The 18628-nt window shown below is 37.2% G+C and overlaps 1 protein-coding gene across 1 annotated transcript; it reads left to right on the top strand.

Annotated features, from left to right (window-relative positions):
• Positions 1 to 106: 106 nt before the first annotated feature.
• Positions 107 to 18590, top strand: LOC139978346 (cilia- and flagella-associated protein 57-like). The gene is made up of 21 exons (XM_071988473.1): positions 107 to 266; positions 1794 to 2038; positions 2540 to 2801; positions 3218 to 3471; positions 3873 to 4032; positions 4381 to 4533; positions 4848 to 4987; positions 6380 to 6545; positions 7184 to 7297; positions 7672 to 7884; positions 8759 to 8932; positions 9606 to 9770; positions 10221 to 10470; positions 11284 to 11474; positions 12184 to 12357; positions 13108 to 13266; positions 14301 to 14444; positions 14614 to 14730; positions 15223 to 15354; positions 16186 to 16329; positions 16981 to 18590. The coding sequence occupies exons 2-21, from the start codon at positions 1830 to 1832 to the stop codon at positions 17302 to 17304; spliced, it is 3645 nt and encodes a 1214-aa protein (XP_071844574.1). The 5' UTR covers positions 107 to 266; positions 1794 to 1829; the 3' UTR covers positions 17305 to 18590.
• The last annotated feature ends 38 nt before the right edge of the window (positions 18591 to 18628 follow it).

Raw genomic sequence — 18628 nt, 5'->3', positions numbered from 1 at the left:
AAATGTAACATGAATTATTCAAAAGACTATAGACCTTCAAAACTTTCCTTACGCATTACATTTATTTTATACCTGGCAATATTGCCCTTTGTTGCCCGTAGCAACTTTCAAAGCTGGATTCGGCTAGGCTGTAGGCACAGTCGTGGAATCACCAAGACTTCATAATATTACTTGAGGAAGACACTTCGGTTTTCTACAGTCAACATGAATCTAAAATGAATGCTGTTTGAGGTTTCTATACTTGCCGTTTTATCGATATCAAGAAAGTAAGTAGCGACTTCCATCTTAGCCTTAGTATAAATATTTTCACGTTGGCCTAATCGTACTGGTTCAAACTGGTTTCAGTTGTTTTCCGCATACGTTACTTTCCGCTGATTACTTTCCGCTGAAAAAATTCTTCTGCGGAAAACACCTTTTTTTCACCTTCCTGTATACTATATTTTCCGCAATTTTAGGATACCAAATTCAGGCAGGATGATTAAAATAACATGAGAAAGTATCAAAGAACGTCGATAAAGGATGGTTAGACTGAGTTCGTGTCAGAAAAGTTAAGCTGCTTATAATACAGAGGAGGCTTGGGGGTGTGTAATTAGGGATTATTAAAGAAGTATGTGGTGGTCGGCCGATAAAAGGGCAAAGGGACACCCGCGTTATGAAGGATTGACTATCTAATAAAGTATTAAAAGTGCGGTCCGCGTAATGATAGTTTAAAAAAAAAAAGTTGTAAAAGGCGGTATCTTTGATTTTTGCTGGAAATGGCTGTATAAGTAAGGGCTGTTTTAATAGCCGAACACGCATTTTGCACCACCTTTCTTACGAGTTACATCTAAAATCATGGCCGATTTATCCTGTTACAGTTAAATCCTCTCCACCTTCCTAAATCATTCCATGTGCCTAATCAATTCAGTAAGTTATTCTGTTCCTCCAAAAAAAAAAAACGTTACTTTCCGCTGAAAAAAACGTTGTTTTCCGCTGACAAATTTGTTTGCGGAAAACACCGTTTTGTTTCAGCGGAAAGTAACGTGTGCGGAAAACAACGGTACCCGTTCAAACTTAGGCTACCTTACAAAAGTTACAGTATAGTAGTAGGCTAGGCCTAATACTTGGTAGACTTACTGTAACTTGTACGGTAACTTTGCGTGTGCCCTAAATTCGCGTACTTAGTTACAGTCAAACTAATGATACTTGATAGCCACTGTTATTGTAAGTCAAAGTGTAACCCCTTTGCAATAGCAATTTTAATCTACAAAGTCCAGCGGAAACAGCCAAAATTGTCACAAGGAAACATCATATTTATGTTTTTGAGACACAATTGTGGATTATTCCACACATTTAGGAGTTGTACAGTAAAATTCAATGTGAACTGTTACTCAAATTAGGCATAACTGCAGTTTACCCGGCAATCGAATAGTTCCCATTTTGATGCCAGCTTCGCAGTCAGGTCACTGGAAAGGCTTTGAATCCAGGACGTTGACATTACTTTGGACTTAGTATAGACACACCCAAAGGATGCATTGATTTCACTGTGACTGCGAATCTGCTACGCCACAACAGAGATTAAGTTGAACTTGAGTTTTAAAAGAGAGGCACACTATACAGGGGTATGCATTTCACTGTGAAGCCACAACATGGACATTAGACTACTTTGGACTTAATTTTTGGAAGGGAGACACACACTAAAGATAAGCATGTGGTATGAGAATGACTTATGTTAAGACTCTTGACATATAGTAATATAATAGTAATACAATAGTTATGTAATGGCTGGACTATCCCTCTATCTTTGCTTTCAGATTACTAGTGCAAGAAGAACATTGTGAGTTATTAACATGTCAATAGCTGTGGCAACACCAAGACATTCCTTTGGTCTGAAAGGAGATGTCAGTGGAAATGTCTGCTTTGCTGATGAACAAACCATTGTGTACCCAAGTGGTGCCAACACTCTACTGTACAATATTGACCAGAAATCACAGAGATTCATCCCAGGCTCTGATAAAAGCACAGGCACTTCAGCTATGTGTGTCAGTCCAAATCGAAGGTAAACATATTTGGCTTTTTGCTCAGAGTATTTATTCAAAATCTTGCAGAGAGGGAGCACATCTAAAGACTGCGTCATTCTATCTTGTGATCTGCATCTCCACTTTATAGGATGATTGCATTCTGGAAATGGGTCTGTTATTTCACTTCCATTCCTCTACCCTTGTCAGCTTCTATTTCTAAGATGGGATAACTTAGTGTTCACATGATTTTGTGAAAATACAGAAAAAGCTTCTGATCAATTGTTCTGTGTTCAAACACTGTTAAAAATGACTGCATGTGTGTAGCAATTTCATCACTTGGCTTAGCATTTACTCTGTTATAGCAGGTTAATGATTCATATGGGTTGTTTATTATCTACACCTGACCAGAAATGTATACTGGATCAAATCTTCATATAATTAACAGTTAAAGGTACAGTAGCAGTTAAATGAAATGTCTTATAACATTACCTGAGAGGTGTAGGTTGTTAATATATTTCATGAATATATTCCATATATAGATATGTTGCTGTAGCTGAGAAAGGAGCAGAGAAAGCCTCCATTACTATTTATGATTTGCATTCACTCCGGAAGAAGAAGACCTTGAGTTCAGTTGACATTCAGTCCCAGGAGATCGCCAGTTTAGCCTTCTCCCCGGACTCCAAATATCTCATCGCTCAAGGTGGTAGACCAGATTGGACCTTGGTCTACTGGACCTGGGAAAAATCCAAAGTTACTGCTGTGACCAAAACATCTAATCCAGCAAATAATGATATTCACCAGGTAAGAATTTTACTGTTCCACGTTATCTTTCTAAAAATTCAACTGTGGTAATTTCTTGAGTAAGGTAATTTGGTTTCTAATTTTGGCTTGTTGTGATCATAACACTACCTCAAGTTCATCAATGCAAAACTAATCAGAAATTTTTTAAACTATGGACAAAATGAAGAGACAATCACAATTACTGGGCCATCAGCTAAGACCATTCAGAAACTCTTTTTTAATGATGTTACATTCAGAATTGTGATGATACCAAATAAAATAAAAATTCATCATGTAGGTCTAAAGATGGAATTAGTGTCATAGGAGAAGGACAACTTTATTTGCAAAATAGTTTCCAGCACAGGAACAAGTGCCTTGCCACTCACTTTGGAAAGAATTTACCAATGATTATGAATTTTACCGTAATTCTTTTTCAGATATCCTTCAATCCTCAAGATAACACACAGATCTGCGTGGTGGGCGATGGAATCTTCAAGTTGTTCCGATACAGCGAGGGAAATCTCAAACAGTTTGCTTTTCAGAAGACAGAACCTCAGAATTATCTGTCACATGCATGGATATCCGACGAAAGAGTCATCGTTGGGACAGATAACGGCAAGCTGTACATCTTTGAAGCTGGAGAGCTCAAGAGCGAAATGTCTCTATCTTTCCAGCCAAAAGAAGGAGATATGTGAGTTCCAGAAATATCAATTTATTGCTTTTGCTCTCCTTGTTCGTTTAACTTTTAAAGTTTTTTGCCAAGTAGGGGCTGTATAGCTCAGTTAATAAGGTACAGAAATGGTATTCCTGGGGTCACTGGTCAAAATCCTATTAATGTCAGAAAAATTGTTTTTGCCCTTGTCCAATTTGTTTATAGTTTCCCAATCTGTTCTCCGTCACTCATTTACTTATATGTAATTTTAATTTCACAGATCACCAAACTATTCTTGTCTTTTTACCTTCAAGTAATTCTTAAAAAGCAGGTTTGATTGCAGTCTGTAGTCATTAAAATTCAGTTGCTATTCTTGTGTCCTAGTGGTTAAATCTGTGTTATTTTTTTCTTTTCTCTTTGATTTTGGTATCTTGTTTCAGGAATGCTATAACAGAGCAGGCTGTTGCAGGTGAGGGTGCTCTCATTACATCCATCATCTCATACTCCAAGGGATTCGCTTGTTCGGGAGGCAAAGGCATCGTTCATCTCTTTGAGAGGACTGAAGACAAGGAGAGCTTCAAGAAATCTAGAGAGATCAAGGTACATATCTGTAACTTTTAGTGCTCAATGTTCACTGTAACATGCATTAACTGCTCTGTATAGGAAACTTTTCCAGTGGGTTCACTAGATGAAGCATTTTATTGCTGCATTTTTTTTGTGTGTCATTGTTTGCAAAGTCATAAATCTCACTGTTTCTTTCCTACCAGACCTCAAGAAATGTTATCCTAGTTTTCTCTGGTTTGAAAGTCCTCGTTTTCTTTCATTATGTTTGCCATTCTTTTTTCTTTTTCTTTTTGCCAATAGACAGCTCTATAATGGATTTTGAACGTCTCTCTTGCATTGTATCATAAACTCATTTAAGGGTTATGGTTTTTCCTTCCTTTGCAGACCCCTAATAATGCTATTGGTGCAGATCCTACCAGGACAGAAGGCTATGACATCAGAAATCTGACGGTCAGTCCCTCCGAAGAGACCCTCATAGCTACTACTACCAACAACCAGTTATACTGTATTGCACTTTCTGCCACAGACCTAGGAAAGGTAACACTTTTTACTAATGTTTGTGGGACAATTGGTAATGGATGTTTGTAACCATCCTATACGATGAACACCAATCCTTCTTTAAAGCAATTTGTGGTGGTTGGGTCTGGTGTATGCCACATTTTGAGCAAAACCAAGACTTTTAATTAAGACTTTGATTCTCAACATCATTGCAACTAAATCAAATTTACAGTATAGTGTACTTGTTATCCTGAGTGGAAATGGTGGATGGTAGTTAATATAAATTATGCAATGAAATTCAAATGAATTTATTTTTGATTCATGTCTTTCTGAAATATGTCCTTTTGTTCTAGGGTGACCAGGCTACTTTCGAGAGTCTGTCGCAACCATTCCATTTCAGTATCATCACCGGCCTAGACATCTGTATCCGTAAACCTCTCATTGCTACCTGCTCCATGGACAGGTCTGTTCGTGTTTGGAACTATGAAACCAGGTAAGTATGTGGAAGATTGAATAAGTCTCACTTAAAAGAAGGTTTATTCAATCTCAACTGCCTCCTCCTCACCCTTGCTCCCCCCCCCCCCGCCCCCATCTCCACCTTACCTCAATAGCTTATATTCTGTGGTAAGGTACGGGTATGAACTACGATCACCTCAACAGCTGCTGCATTTCCTCTTGTCTTGTATTATTTGATATTTTTGTCACTAAAATGCAATTTCTATAATTCCTCATCAGACCTGTTAGGGTTTAAAATAGCGGTGCCTAAATGAATCTGTACAGGTACAGTAACCTTCCACTCATTTAATTTTAAGGATGCAACAGTGTTGCACAAGGGCGGCGGAAGCACTTTCAATCTGGGGGGGGGCACCAACATCAAAGGGCACTTTGCAGAAATTCGATTGGACTGATGCAGCATTATATTTAGTACCCTTTATAACTCTTATTGTATTATCTTATTTGCATATACACATCACTCCATCAACGTTCCCCCCCCCCCCCCCCCTCAAGGAAAATGTGCATATAGCACTGCAATATCCAATGTGCAAATTGGGAAACAAGGAACAAGTTTTCTTTTGAGACAAAATGAGGTGAAAACATGCTATATAGTTGCTAATGTAGGAATCATCTGAATTAGAGTTTATTTCTTGATAATATCTTAACAATTTTTTTTTTTCATTCGAAATAGCTTTGAGTTTGACCAACAAAAATTTATTAAAAGTCAGGGGCGTAGCCAGGATTTGCAAAGTTGTATGCACGACTATCTGAGCGGAGCGCCACCATCGGTTGGCGCTGAGCGTACAAGAAATTTGTTGGTTTTACAAACCCCTTAGATGGCCGGAAACGGCCCTTCCCGAGTGTTCATTCTGGTTCCCTGGCCTCTAATTGCTAACTTGAGACACCTCAATTTTTATGTAGAAAAAGGGCAAATTTTTAACCTGAGGAAGAGTGGGGGGGCACGTGCCCCCCCGGTTCCGCCGCCCTTGGTGTTGCAGTATCTTAGGTAACAGGTCATGAACATGATAGATTTTAACCCGCTGCGCGCGTGATATAAATTTAATAGACCTATTATCAGACTAGTGCCAATGAGACGTGTAAGCTTGACCTCAGTTTCTTTACATGACATATCCATTTGGAAACTTAATCTAAGAAACATGTCAATTAAAAACCGGTACAAACCAAACATTAGGATAGTTTCATTTTTCAAATGTCTTGCTTTTCTTGTGTCTTTTTTTCATGTAAGTTATTGCGACATCTTTTAAGCTGGTCTAGAAAAGCAACATTGTACACAAGAGTTCATCTCTACATATATCATTTTTATTGATATGTCGCAGTACCAGTAATTGTCTTAACATATTAACGTTCTTTGTTTGTCCTTATTCCTTAGCTCTCTAGAGCTTTATAAAGAGTTCCAGGAGGAGGCATACAGTATCGCTCTCCATCCATCCGGTCTCTACATCCTGGTGGGATTCAGCGATAAACTGAGATTAATGAATCTCCTGATTGATGACATCAGGACGTTCAAGGAATTCACCATCAGAGGTTGTAAAGAGGTAAGTCCTCTAAGGGCATCGTCACCCCGCTTCTAATCTCAGTCATCTTAAAGTTGGAGAAACACAATGATAGTTGCTTATTTAACAGAAAAGATGTTGTATGCTCCACCTCATTCATTTCTTACCTCCAGTAATGTATTCTTCATGGAATTTGTTTGACATTAACTTCAGTTGGCAAGTTTTCCCTGATGACTTTTGTATCATTGTTACAATCACTCTCTCAAACAAATGTATTATTGACCATTTTCAGATTTCACTAACTAGATGTATAGGAGCAGGGGTGGGGGGGGGGGTGTGCTTGTTTTGGGATATCGGTTGAAATGCCTTTATCTTGAAAGTCTGAAAGTTTCTTAGAATTTCTTGTAGTTTCAGCATTAGCTTTATACTTCTTCCGTAATCAAATCCCTTTTCATGACTTATGATGGGAAATTATAGAAAGTAATCCTTTTGGTAACCATCCACGATGCAGTTTGGAACATCTATTGAAGTTTGGTGGATGAATCGCTATTGTACTGTATCCCACACCTGGCACAATCCCACTCGACCCTATCCCACACCTGACCCCATCTCACCCCACCTCGCCGTTTCTGCTTACATTGAAGACTGATTTAATGTCACATCTCTATCTTTCCTTCTAGTGCTCCTTCAGTAATGGTGGTCACCTCTTTGCTGCGGTCCACGGCAACGTTATTCAGATCTACTCTGCTTCCACATTTGAAAATGTCAACAACTTAAAGGGTCATAATGGAAAGGTAAACCCAGCACTGGTTTAAGCCTGCATCATATTTTTTATGTCAAGATATATTTATTTTCTTATTTTCTAACTTATACTTAAACTGTCCAAAGTTGCGGTGTTTTTGTGATGTGACATAGAAATCATTAACACAGAAACAAACTTGCCAATTTTTGTGGTTAGCATATGTTACTGCCAACTCACAAGTATAGTTGTATATAAGAATAAAACTTACATCAAACAATCCTGTGTAGTTACCATTACAAGAAAAGATTAGTGTGAAAATAATATTACAAATCTTTGCATAATTACACTGAGTCTAGTTAGTTTTGTAGGGTCCACTGTACACAGGTTTCATTATTCTATTCCCCTTAATATAACTCATTAATTCAGGTCCGGTCAGTAGTGTGGAGTTCTGATGACAGTAAGATCATCTCTTGCGGGATGGACGGTGCCGTCTATGAATGGAACTCTTACTCGGGCAAACGAGAGGGGGAGAGCGTCTTGAAGTCTTGCAGCTACACCAGTGTCACCACCACCCCAGACGGCAAAACTACCTTTGCAGTTGGTTCAGACAGAACTGTCAAGGAGATATCGGACTCACAGGTTTGTACTCAATAATTTGAACAGATAATACCGATAACGTCTCTGCAGGTTTACATTTTTAAGTTTTTAAACGTTTTTAAACATGAGAAATAAGTGTTTATTGACAAGAAGATTTGAGTTGACCAATAAAGCTTTGGCAACCTGCTTAATCGTTTGGCCTTTTGCCTATTGAACAGTTTCTATGGGTTGAAGATGCAAACACAAAGTAGTCAGTTGAAAAAGCTTAAATGTCTCCAGCAACACACAGCTCAGTTTCACGATTGAAGTATTAACAGACTAGTTTGTAACGAGTATTCGTACTACGTCAAATAAACTAGTTACATGCCCTTTGAGCTACCTTGTGATGTACGTTTGGTTTTTACTTTTTATTGTAAGGGATCAGACTCGAAAAGCTTTGCTTATTCTGACTCCTCTACCCATCATATGTATATGTATACTGATTATTGCATATCATTTATTATATATAAGTATATTAATTTAATAATAATCATGTTATAAAATATAAATTGAAGGTGATGATACAAATAAACTTGAAACTTGATTTAGTGGTGTTTGAGCAATCAGACAGTCCTCACAAATCAACCTTGTAATCTTGCAAATACTTCCATTTGTGATCTATTAATTCAATAAATACGATGGTAGCATTTTGTCTGGCATAAGATATTTACATGTTTTTATATTGCAAAAAAATGCTCAGATTTTATATTCATAGCACTTGCTCAATTTTATTAAATTTTCAAAGCCACTGTAGGTAATTTAGATATTAGTTATATGGGTAAACGGATTGTATTTCAAGATTACCTGTTTATTCAATTAAACGGCTCGGAGAATGAGACACTTTGAAATAACCTGACGTGGTTTTCTCTTCTCTCAGATCCTGCGAGAGGTTGACTCTAACGAAGTGACCCTGTCTCAGGTGGTCATGTCTCATAGCGGTAGAATGCTCTTTGCTGGTACAGGAGGGGGTGCTCTAAGATGTCTTAAGTTTCCTCTTCAAGTCCCTGGAGAATGGCAAGAGCTTATGGGACACAATGCAGCCATCACCAAGGTAACCAATGCAAAACTTATTACAACTGTCTTTAACTGTATCATGACAGCACTGGTGGAGTGTGTTATACAAAAATCCTTGGCACCTCATTTCTGTAATCTACATGGAACACTTTAACTGTCTTTGCACCGCACACTGTGATAATAATTCAAAGGTCACAGGTCAAGTTGCTACCTAATGTACAAAGATGTGGAGTATTGTTTCGTACACAGAAATAATTATAGTATGTTCATAGTGTATCGTAAAAACTTATTCATTAACCTTGATAGTGAACGAATGACATTTTTGTTCCCTGACTTGTACTCATTTCATTTGATTCAAGTATACTTTAAATCTTCACTTTACAATTTTGTAACATATATAGGGAAATTGAAATCTCTCACACATCAATAATGTCTGTAGTACGCTAGCATCTGGTTGATATATTAGTACAAATTTCCATTCCTGGACCTATCACTCAAATAGAAATCTTCCACTCCCTTGTAAAATTCATGAATGTGATGTATGTCCACTTTCTTAAGCAGTATGTTCTGTATGTTATGCTGACACTGTAACATTATGCATGAATAGTATATGTATCCACTTTGTTTTAAGTAACATGCACAGTATGTTAGACAGACAATGTATCATAACGAGCTGAGACCTTTCAATGAAATGAATTGCTTACCTATAGATGAAGATCACCTTTGATGACCAGTACCTGATAACCGTCTCCGAGGATGCTGTCCTCATGATCTGGAAAATCAGTGACAAGGAAGGCAGAGCTCTAGCTAAGAGAGATAAAGAAGTTGGATATGCTGAAGAAATTCTCATCACCAAGTCTGATTTAGAGGAAAAGGTAAGAAGATTAGTCAAAATAAAAAAAATGACAACAATGAGGTGACCCTTATTTTGAAATGCTTGGATAGAGTTATCAAATAAGTTACATTCGGTATGCTGGAAAGTTTGGTGAACTAGTTAAAGTGGTTCATTTGTTATGAATCCTTTGAGAATTTCTTTTGGTCTACCCAAATTGAGTTGGATAAGTTTGCTTTTATTCTGGTGGTCTTTAAAGGAGTACTTGGGATTTGCTTTCTCGCTGATATGGTAAATACTGGGAGTAAAAGTGTTGCTGTTGAAAATCTGGAAATTGTTGATGTGTACATGATGAAGAAAGTGTAATCAAATGCAGTGAGAGAGTGAGTCGTAATTTATGTTGCAAATTTGCTGAAATGTCAGTATAATTGTTATTTAAATTTGCTATTAATCAACATGATACCAAGATTAATCTGACATTCTTTTTCTTCAGAACACCGTCATGGCAGAATTGAAGCAGCGAGTGGAGGAGCTCAAGATGGAGAATGAGTACCAGCTGAGGCTCAAGGATATGAACTACAACGAGAAGATCAAAGAACTGACAGAGAAATTCATCCAGGAGATGGAATCGCTGAAGACCAAGAACCAGGTCTTGAAGACGGAGAAAGATAAACAAGAGGCAAAACATGACGAGGAGTTGGCAGAAATGATGGAGAAACAAAGCAAAGAATTACAAGAGCTGGGTAAGTTTTGATATTAACCAATGGTATATATACATATATGTCATTAGAGGTTATCATACTAACCTACTCTGAGTCTGTGATATATTCAAATCGAGAAATCAGTGAATAGGGAAAATTGATCAGTAGAGAATATGAAAGAAAATAAGCCAGCATGCACTGTCAGAAAGTTTACATTCATAGTGGTCAAGTCTTCTAAACTATTTAAGTAATATAATGCCATCATCTGTGAATACCAGATATTTTGTTTCCAATGAACTGGATTGTCTTTTATGATTGAAAGGGTAGGAAACTTATTTTTGAATTGCAGTTCACCTTTGAAGAATAATCTTGCTGGTCAGAATGTCAGGCCCTCTTATATATATTTTCCCCTCTACTGCTTTTTGCTGTAGATATCCAGTTTTTTTTAAGTTTGGTTTCTCCCCAACTTGCCTAAACCATAACATGGGGAGGATATTTTGTGTCGTGTGAAGGCTTTCAGCAGATATGTTTACCTTTAAAAGGCTGAATAATTTTCTGTTATGCTTTATTGTCTCATCATTAGAACATTTTGTTTCAGTGTCATCATACTAAGACTTTCACTTGATTAATTTGTTATATTTATAAGGGTAGGGTGTTTATGTAAACTCAGAATGCATATAGCTAAATTGTGTTCTTGCTGGTCTTTGTTGCTAAAGAGCAACTGTTTGATAACATGCATGAATACAAATGTACGAATAAGATTTAAAAGGACATAATCATCTTGTTTTTAAATGAATTTTACAAGATCAGAGAAATATCCTAAATTCCAGATACTATCTTTTTGTTTCCGTTCAGAATCTGCCAACAACCAAAAGTTGATGATAGAGTATGAGAAGTATCAAGAGCTTCAGTCCAAGAGTCAGAAGATGCAAGAGGACTATGAGAGGCAGCTAGCTGAGATGGAAGCTTCCAAAGAGCAGGCACTGGAGGAATTAACAGAGTATTATGAAACAAAACTACAGGAGAAGACCACACTGTTAGACCAGGTAATTACCAGCTGATGAAATCAGAAATTAATCAAGTATTAAAATAGATCACAGAAACATTGGAAGATTAGATTTTAAAAATAGCTTACTATCACCTTTGGAGCAATTTTGAAAGACCATGTGGAATGGCCATAGATAACAATAGAAAGTCTAGCACACGATAGCGTGAAAGGAATTGGCTTGATGGTGAAATGTAATGTACTTTCTCATAATAGTTTAACAGAACAAAGTCAAACTTTCGGACATTATTGCAAGAAATTGATCAAATCCCTGGTCATTCTGTCTGTCCTTTGTGTCTTTTGGTATGAACTTCTTTCATTGATTTTGCTAAAAACAATTGAAAGTTTAAAAGAGAATTAAAGTTTTTCGATAAGAAAATTCCATAACAATGTAGCTCATTATCGTGGCTTGTCAAAATTGGATTCAAATAATGAAGAAAAAAGTAGTAAATTTTGAAAATGTTTGAAATTTTCTCTTTACATGAGATGTATGTTAGTGATACAGTGTTAGGGTGACAGTGTTGAGGATGGAATTGGATAATATAAACGTTTGCTTATTGGTCAAAATATTCAGGAGGGAATCTTAGCTTTAGTAGGTTGCAATCTTGGTTTGAGTGATCATACTTGTTCAGTTTGATCAATTTGGTGCTTAAACACAAAAATCTGGTTGAACTTTTAAGACTCATGATTTCTATCTATCATGACGACAGGCCAATGACGAGACGAGACAACAGCAGAGAGAGTATGACGAGACGAAGAAACAGATAGAGGAAGACGCAGACAGAGAGATCCTGGACATCAAAAACAAATACGAGAAGAGACTGCGAGATGCCAAGGAGGAGAATCTTAGGCTGAAAGGAGAGACGGGCATCATGAGGAAGAAGGTGATGAGTCTCTTTTTTTCTTCTTTTTTTCATCTCTTTTATTTAAATATCTCTATATATCAGAACATATAAAAAGCAACATTAATGAATGGAATACAATCATTTACTTATAACATTCTCTGTAAGGTGATAAGTCTTGATTTACATTCGGAATTTAATTCAGATTTTGTTAGGGTTGTGTTGACTTTCTTTATGTAAATGTATTGTTATTAAACTCTGAAGGGAAGAGGGCTTAAAGGAGACAGTTACACAAATTGTCTGTGTCAGTAAAGATGGTAGCAAAAATGATTGTTGAGATTTTGAACACTAGTGACCATTATGTGATACAATAGCATATTTGTGGGTTAGGCAGTCAAAAGTGATGAGACCTTTAAAAACTTGATATTTAAAACTTACTTAAAAAGTGTAACTTGGTTTGTGTTTGTGTTTTAAGATGCTTCCAACTTCTTTATACCAATGACTTGTAAAGGATCTCAAATTTTGAAGTGGGCAATATTTTTAAGCTGTCGTTATTGTGTGAACATTTCTAGGTATACGCGCAGTTTAGGTAAGTGCCTAGGAACCATCAGTGTCTTAGGGCCTCTGCAAAGCCTTACATGCAAAAACATACCAATTTTCTAACCTTCATAAGGTGGAGGTAGGGTCAACCGTATATGGTGCCTTGCAGTCCCCAACTGTTGTTTAAAATAATCCAGCTCTGTTTATAAATGGGGTGGTAATTTACTTAATTTTTGGTCTTTTGTTTATTAGTTTACAAGTTTACAGAAGGAGATTGAGGACCACAAAGATGAGATTAAGAAGTTACAGAATGAACAGACCAAGCTACAAGGAGTGATCAAGTCCCTGGAGAAAGACATCTACGGACTCAAGAAGGAGATCCAGGAAAGAGACGAGACCATCCAGGATAAGGTGAGATATTAATCATATGTGGATATTATATACAAGCTCATGTATGAAGCTATTGACAACAACACTGTATGACTATGTATGGAGCTATTGACAATAACACTGTATGGCTATGCCAGTGTAACGCCGGGGGAAAGGATGTTCGTTGGTGACATTCCTGGGGGGGTGGGGTGATGGGAGCTCCTGGTCTCTGCCAATGACTTCAAAAATGGAATAGACGAATGGTTTTTGTTCTAGTCCATGTGTAATAAATCTACTAGCGTGTTCTCTGACACCGACTAGCGAGCTCTCATTGAGCTATTAAAGAAACAACTTCAATTGTGCTGCAAAAGCAGACAAAAACGTAGTTGAAAGGTAAATAGAATTCTTGCAGGTGTTGAGCTAACTAGTAAAAGTAACGTTATCTTAGAACAATGGATTTCAAGACTACACCACGCCCTGAAGGGTCTCCCAATCTGAACGGAAGGGTTTGACCAGTTCCGGTGGAGTTAGATGCTAAGGCAGGCCAGCTATGCCAAAAGGGCATGGCTCTACACCAGCTACACATATGTTACATACAAGCTCATGTTTGAAGCTATTGACAATAACACTGTATGGCTATGCCAGCTACACATACGTTATATACAAGCTCATGTATGAGGCTATTGACAATAACACTGTGTGACTATGGCAGCTACACATATGTTATATACAAGCTCATGTATGAAGCTATTGACAATAACACTGTATGACTATGGCAGCTAAACATATGTTATATACAAGCTCATGTTTGAAGCTATTGATATTAACAATGTATGGCTATGCCAGCTACACATGCTATATCAGACATATATCAATATTTTTCAATGTTCCTCTTTTCAATTTGTTTTATTTTATTATACAAGTAACAGTGCCTTTTTCTGCAAGTTTGTGTACAAGACTTAACTCTTCACTGTAAGCAAAGTAACCATGAGCTGCCTACCAAGTAAGTTCTACTGAGTGCCTATTAATTTAACAGAAGTTACATTCACATTTCACTGTACTTTTCACTGTTATAGGAGAAGAGAATCTATGATCTGAAGAAAAAGAACCAAGAGCTGGAGAAATTTAAGTTTGTTTTGGACTTCAAGATCAAAGAACTTAAGAAGCAGATTGAACCTCGTGAAAACGACATCAAGGCCATGAAGGACCAGATTCAAGAGGTGATTCATTTCTGAAAAACTTTTCATATTCTTTTTTTTTCCTAAAAAATTTCAAATGATACTTCACCAGTTGTGTTAATGAAGTGCCTCTCAATGGAGTAAAATGTTTGCCAAAACAAATAAAGATTGCCGTCAGTGAAGTGTACTTTTACTTCTTTAATTTTCTCAGATGGAGAGTGAGCTGGAGAGATTCCACAAGCAGAACACTCAGTTAGAGTTGAACATCACAGAACTACGACAGAAATTGAAAGCAACAGAAAAGGAGATGCACCTTGAGAGACAAAAGGTATGGAACCAGATGTGGAGAGAAGGAAAACAAGAACTGGTGCAAAATTATGTCTATCAAATATTTCTATCACTTGGTCTAATGTTAAAGGTGATCTGTATCGGCCCCAAACTTAAGCAGTATGTTAAAAATTGACAGATGTTATCAAAAGTACATTCCTGGTAATTCTGACTGTAATGATTACTTGCAGACATTCAAGTGTGCTCACTATGGAGAATTAAATGTCTCTGTGACATTAAATGTCTCAAGGGTATCATAGTAAAATGCCAGTAAATATTTGTAGTGTGAGTGACCATTAGTTAACTTTCTAGCATATTTTGGGATTATACTGTCAATGACCTTTAACTCTAGGCGGACAGTTCTATTCGTTTTATCGGGGTTCTTGTGTTAAGGTAAGGTTGAGAGAGCTCCTTATTTGCAGTATTTAATATATGTCACTGAAAGTGATTTACACATTTACACATCTTCTTATATATATCTACTGTTTCACAGAACCACGATCTGGAAGCGATCTGCAAACGCATCAAGACTGACTTGCACAATTGTGTGGGATTCGTGCAGGACCCTAAGAAACTGAAGGAGAGTATCAAACAAGTCTACAAGAAACATGTCCAGGACGATAACGTAAGTTATACAGACAGACCATTGGATTGAAGTCTAGGCTTAGCAAGAAGAGAATTAGACATATCAACTAATATAGTAGAATGTAGTCAATGTCACATCGTCTGCCACCAGAATATTCCTTTTGAAGGACATTGTAACTGTCAACAAACATAGCTCAGAGACCAAACCTCACCTACTCTCAAACTGTTACACCTCTGACACAAACACACTTATTTTGTTCCCAATAGGGACCTTTGTGTCCAATACTTATATTGGCAGTTAAAACCGGCAGGAAATTACTGTTGGGAACATGTTACGTGTCCTAGTTATAATGAATTACATATTATTAACATGATTGCTTTGGTTCATGAGAATTGTGTTTTCCTTGTAACAGTTCATCAATCTATTGAGGATTATATATTACGAGATAGCTATCATTGTCAACACTTGCATTCAAGCAATGTTGCCATCATCATATTTTCTGGTATCTGTTGCTTCTAACCATTCAATTTGGGAATTTATTAGAACAGCATACATACAAGGGGGGGGGGGGGGTTACAGGTGGTGATGGTTACATGACCCTAGGTATAGTCTGCATGCTAGTCAGTCTCTCAACCTAGCACAAGAAAAGTCGCATGACACATTTATGTTTGCAGCTCCTGTTTGCAGTCTTTGAAACACTGTGTCAATGTACGTTGAAAATACTCGTAAGGTAAATTTATTTAAAAAGCAACCAGACACTTGAGATATGTATTTATGATAATTGCTGTTGTTGATATTTTGTTTCCAGTTCCATTTTAATATGTATTGTGTAATTATTTCTATGTTGCTATTTTGTTGATTGACATTCAGATTGAGTCAGCCAGTGTGGACGCTGACATCCAGAAGGAATACAGCCGACAGAGGAAGCATCTTGAACAGAGCGTAGCATCACTCAGAAAGAAACTTGCCAAAGACACAGAGATACACAGAGCTGATAACGTTAGGATTATGCAGGTAAATATCCAATGATGACTTGTAGTGACTAACACACAATACTGACTTGTGATGAACAACACACACAATACAGACTTGTAATAACTAACACACACTACTGACTTGTAATGACTAACACACAATACTGACTTGTAATGACTAACACACAATACTGACTTGTAATGACTAACACACAATACTGACTTGTAATGACTGACACCCAATACGGACTTGTAATGACTAAAACAATACTGACTTGTAAGGCTAACACACAATACTGACTTGTAATGACTAACACACAATACTGACTTGTTATGACTAAACACATAATTCATGAAAGTTTAGAAAGCTCCCCTGGTGTAACAAGTAGGACAAATATATATATTTGTATTGGGGTGGGGTGGGGTGTAAAATTATTGCTAGCCATTTTTTTTCTTTTCAACATTCATTATTGGCAAGGAATTTAAAGTGCTTTTTAGCAACCTTGGTCAATTCTAATCAAAACTCTTTATGTTCTGGTGGTCGTGTGCCTGTCGATGAGTTTTTTAACGTTAGGTAAAACAACCATGGTTTTGGTGGTGTTATCCTAAGATTTTAACAAAGCTTATCATAGCTTTTGTAACTCATACATGACGTTTCCTGACATATTTATTACATCCTTGCTTTTCACAGGAAAATGTGTCTCTGATCAAGGAAATCAATGACTTGCGCCGCGAGCTGAAGATATCTCGCACTCAGGTGCATGATCTGGAAGCTGCCATGGGTATTAACAAGAAGAACAAAAGCCAAGGTCCCGACCCCCTCATGTCGATGAACAACAACGTGGTCAACGGGACCATGTCAGACCGAGAAGGGAAACACGATGAGAACATTAGAATCATCGATATTCAGAAGAACGAAATTAAAAAGTTACGAGCTCTCTTGACAGATTTAGAGACCTTTGCCTCAGACAGGCCACCGTCTGGGACCAAACTACCTCCAATGGTAGCCCAGTGAAAAATGATGCTATGGCATAGGTTTTTAAATTTGGACATAATTACAGTCTTTGAAAACAAAGAAGTTACTTACTGTTACGGAGAAAATTGGATCAGTAAGATTCCTTCCAAACGTTTCCTTGTTGTGTGTGTGTATAAAGAATAAGTAAAAAGTAAAAGAATAATTATTAACTATAAAATAAGATTTTGTCAGACTTTCCAATAATAATAATATGCCTTGAGTGAATTTTCCGTCCTCATATTTGCAATCGCAACCACCAAGCAAATCCTTAAGCAGTTCAATTCTGTGCCTTGTAATATAGTTTCTTACTACTTTTAGCAATTATATGAAAGTTATATAATTAAATGTGTTCAAAATATTTGATATTACTCTTTACTGTTAGATATTTCTATCGTTCATGTGCCTTGACCTGAGCAGCCCTGTACTTCCAAAAGAGAGACCAATGAGTTTAATGGATTTATCAAATTAGTTGTCAGATGGAAGAAGATTTTGTCTCAGGGTTATATCTGATAGGGGATGGGGTATTAAAAGTTCCATAGCTTCAAAAGATTTTTCAATTTATTTGGCTGCTGTCCTAGGCTGTCAAATTTAATATAAAGCAAAACTACAATTAACATTGCACCTCTTTCAGTTTAGACAATATTTCTAATAGGGGAGGCTAGATTAGTTGCATGCAAGGGCGTAGGAACCGGGGGGGCTGGGGGGCGCTAGCCCCCCAGTGAAAAATGTGGAGGGGCGGAAGTATCATTCCGCCCCCCCACTTCGCAAGTCAGAAAACCCCTTTTTCATTTCCAAATGAGAAAAAATCTCATTTGGAGCACCAAATTGCATCTAAGGCCAGGTGAAAATGCAAAATTATATACAAAAATGGAGTGGGTGGGTTGAAGTGTGCTATATTGCACCAAATTGCATCTGAGGCCACCTGGAAATGCAAAAAAAAATCCAAAGGGGAGGGGGACACTCCCTCCCCTTAGACCCCTCCCCCAGACCGGCCATCAGTCTTCAGCCCCCCCACTCAAAAGTACCTTCCTACGCCACTGGTTGCATGGATATGAAAAAGTCTTTGAAAGGTAACATAAAGAATATGATGAGCAATTCCATGGAACTTTATTTTTTTTTTCATCATCAAATGTTATTTACACACAACAGTGTTGGGAAAAAATGCACTGATAGGCCAAAGGATGTCTTTATGAGATTATTTTTAAATGTTTCTATTCTTTGTAAACTGGTCACGGTTGGTTTATTGGACCTTGTCATGAGTTAAATAAATCATTTTGTTAAATAAGTGTATAAGACTAGATTTCATTTATTTGTTTATATTTGT

The sequence above is a fragment of the Apostichopus japonicus genome, chromosome 2 (genome assembly GCF_037975245.1).
Source record: "Apostichopus japonicus isolate 1M-3 chromosome 2, ASM3797524v1, whole genome shotgun sequence".
NCBI classification, from domain to species: Eukaryota; Metazoa; Echinodermata; class Holothuroidea; order Aspidochirotida; family Stichopodidae; genus Apostichopus; species Apostichopus japonicus.
This window is presented reverse-complemented; position numbering and strand designations above follow the sequence as displayed.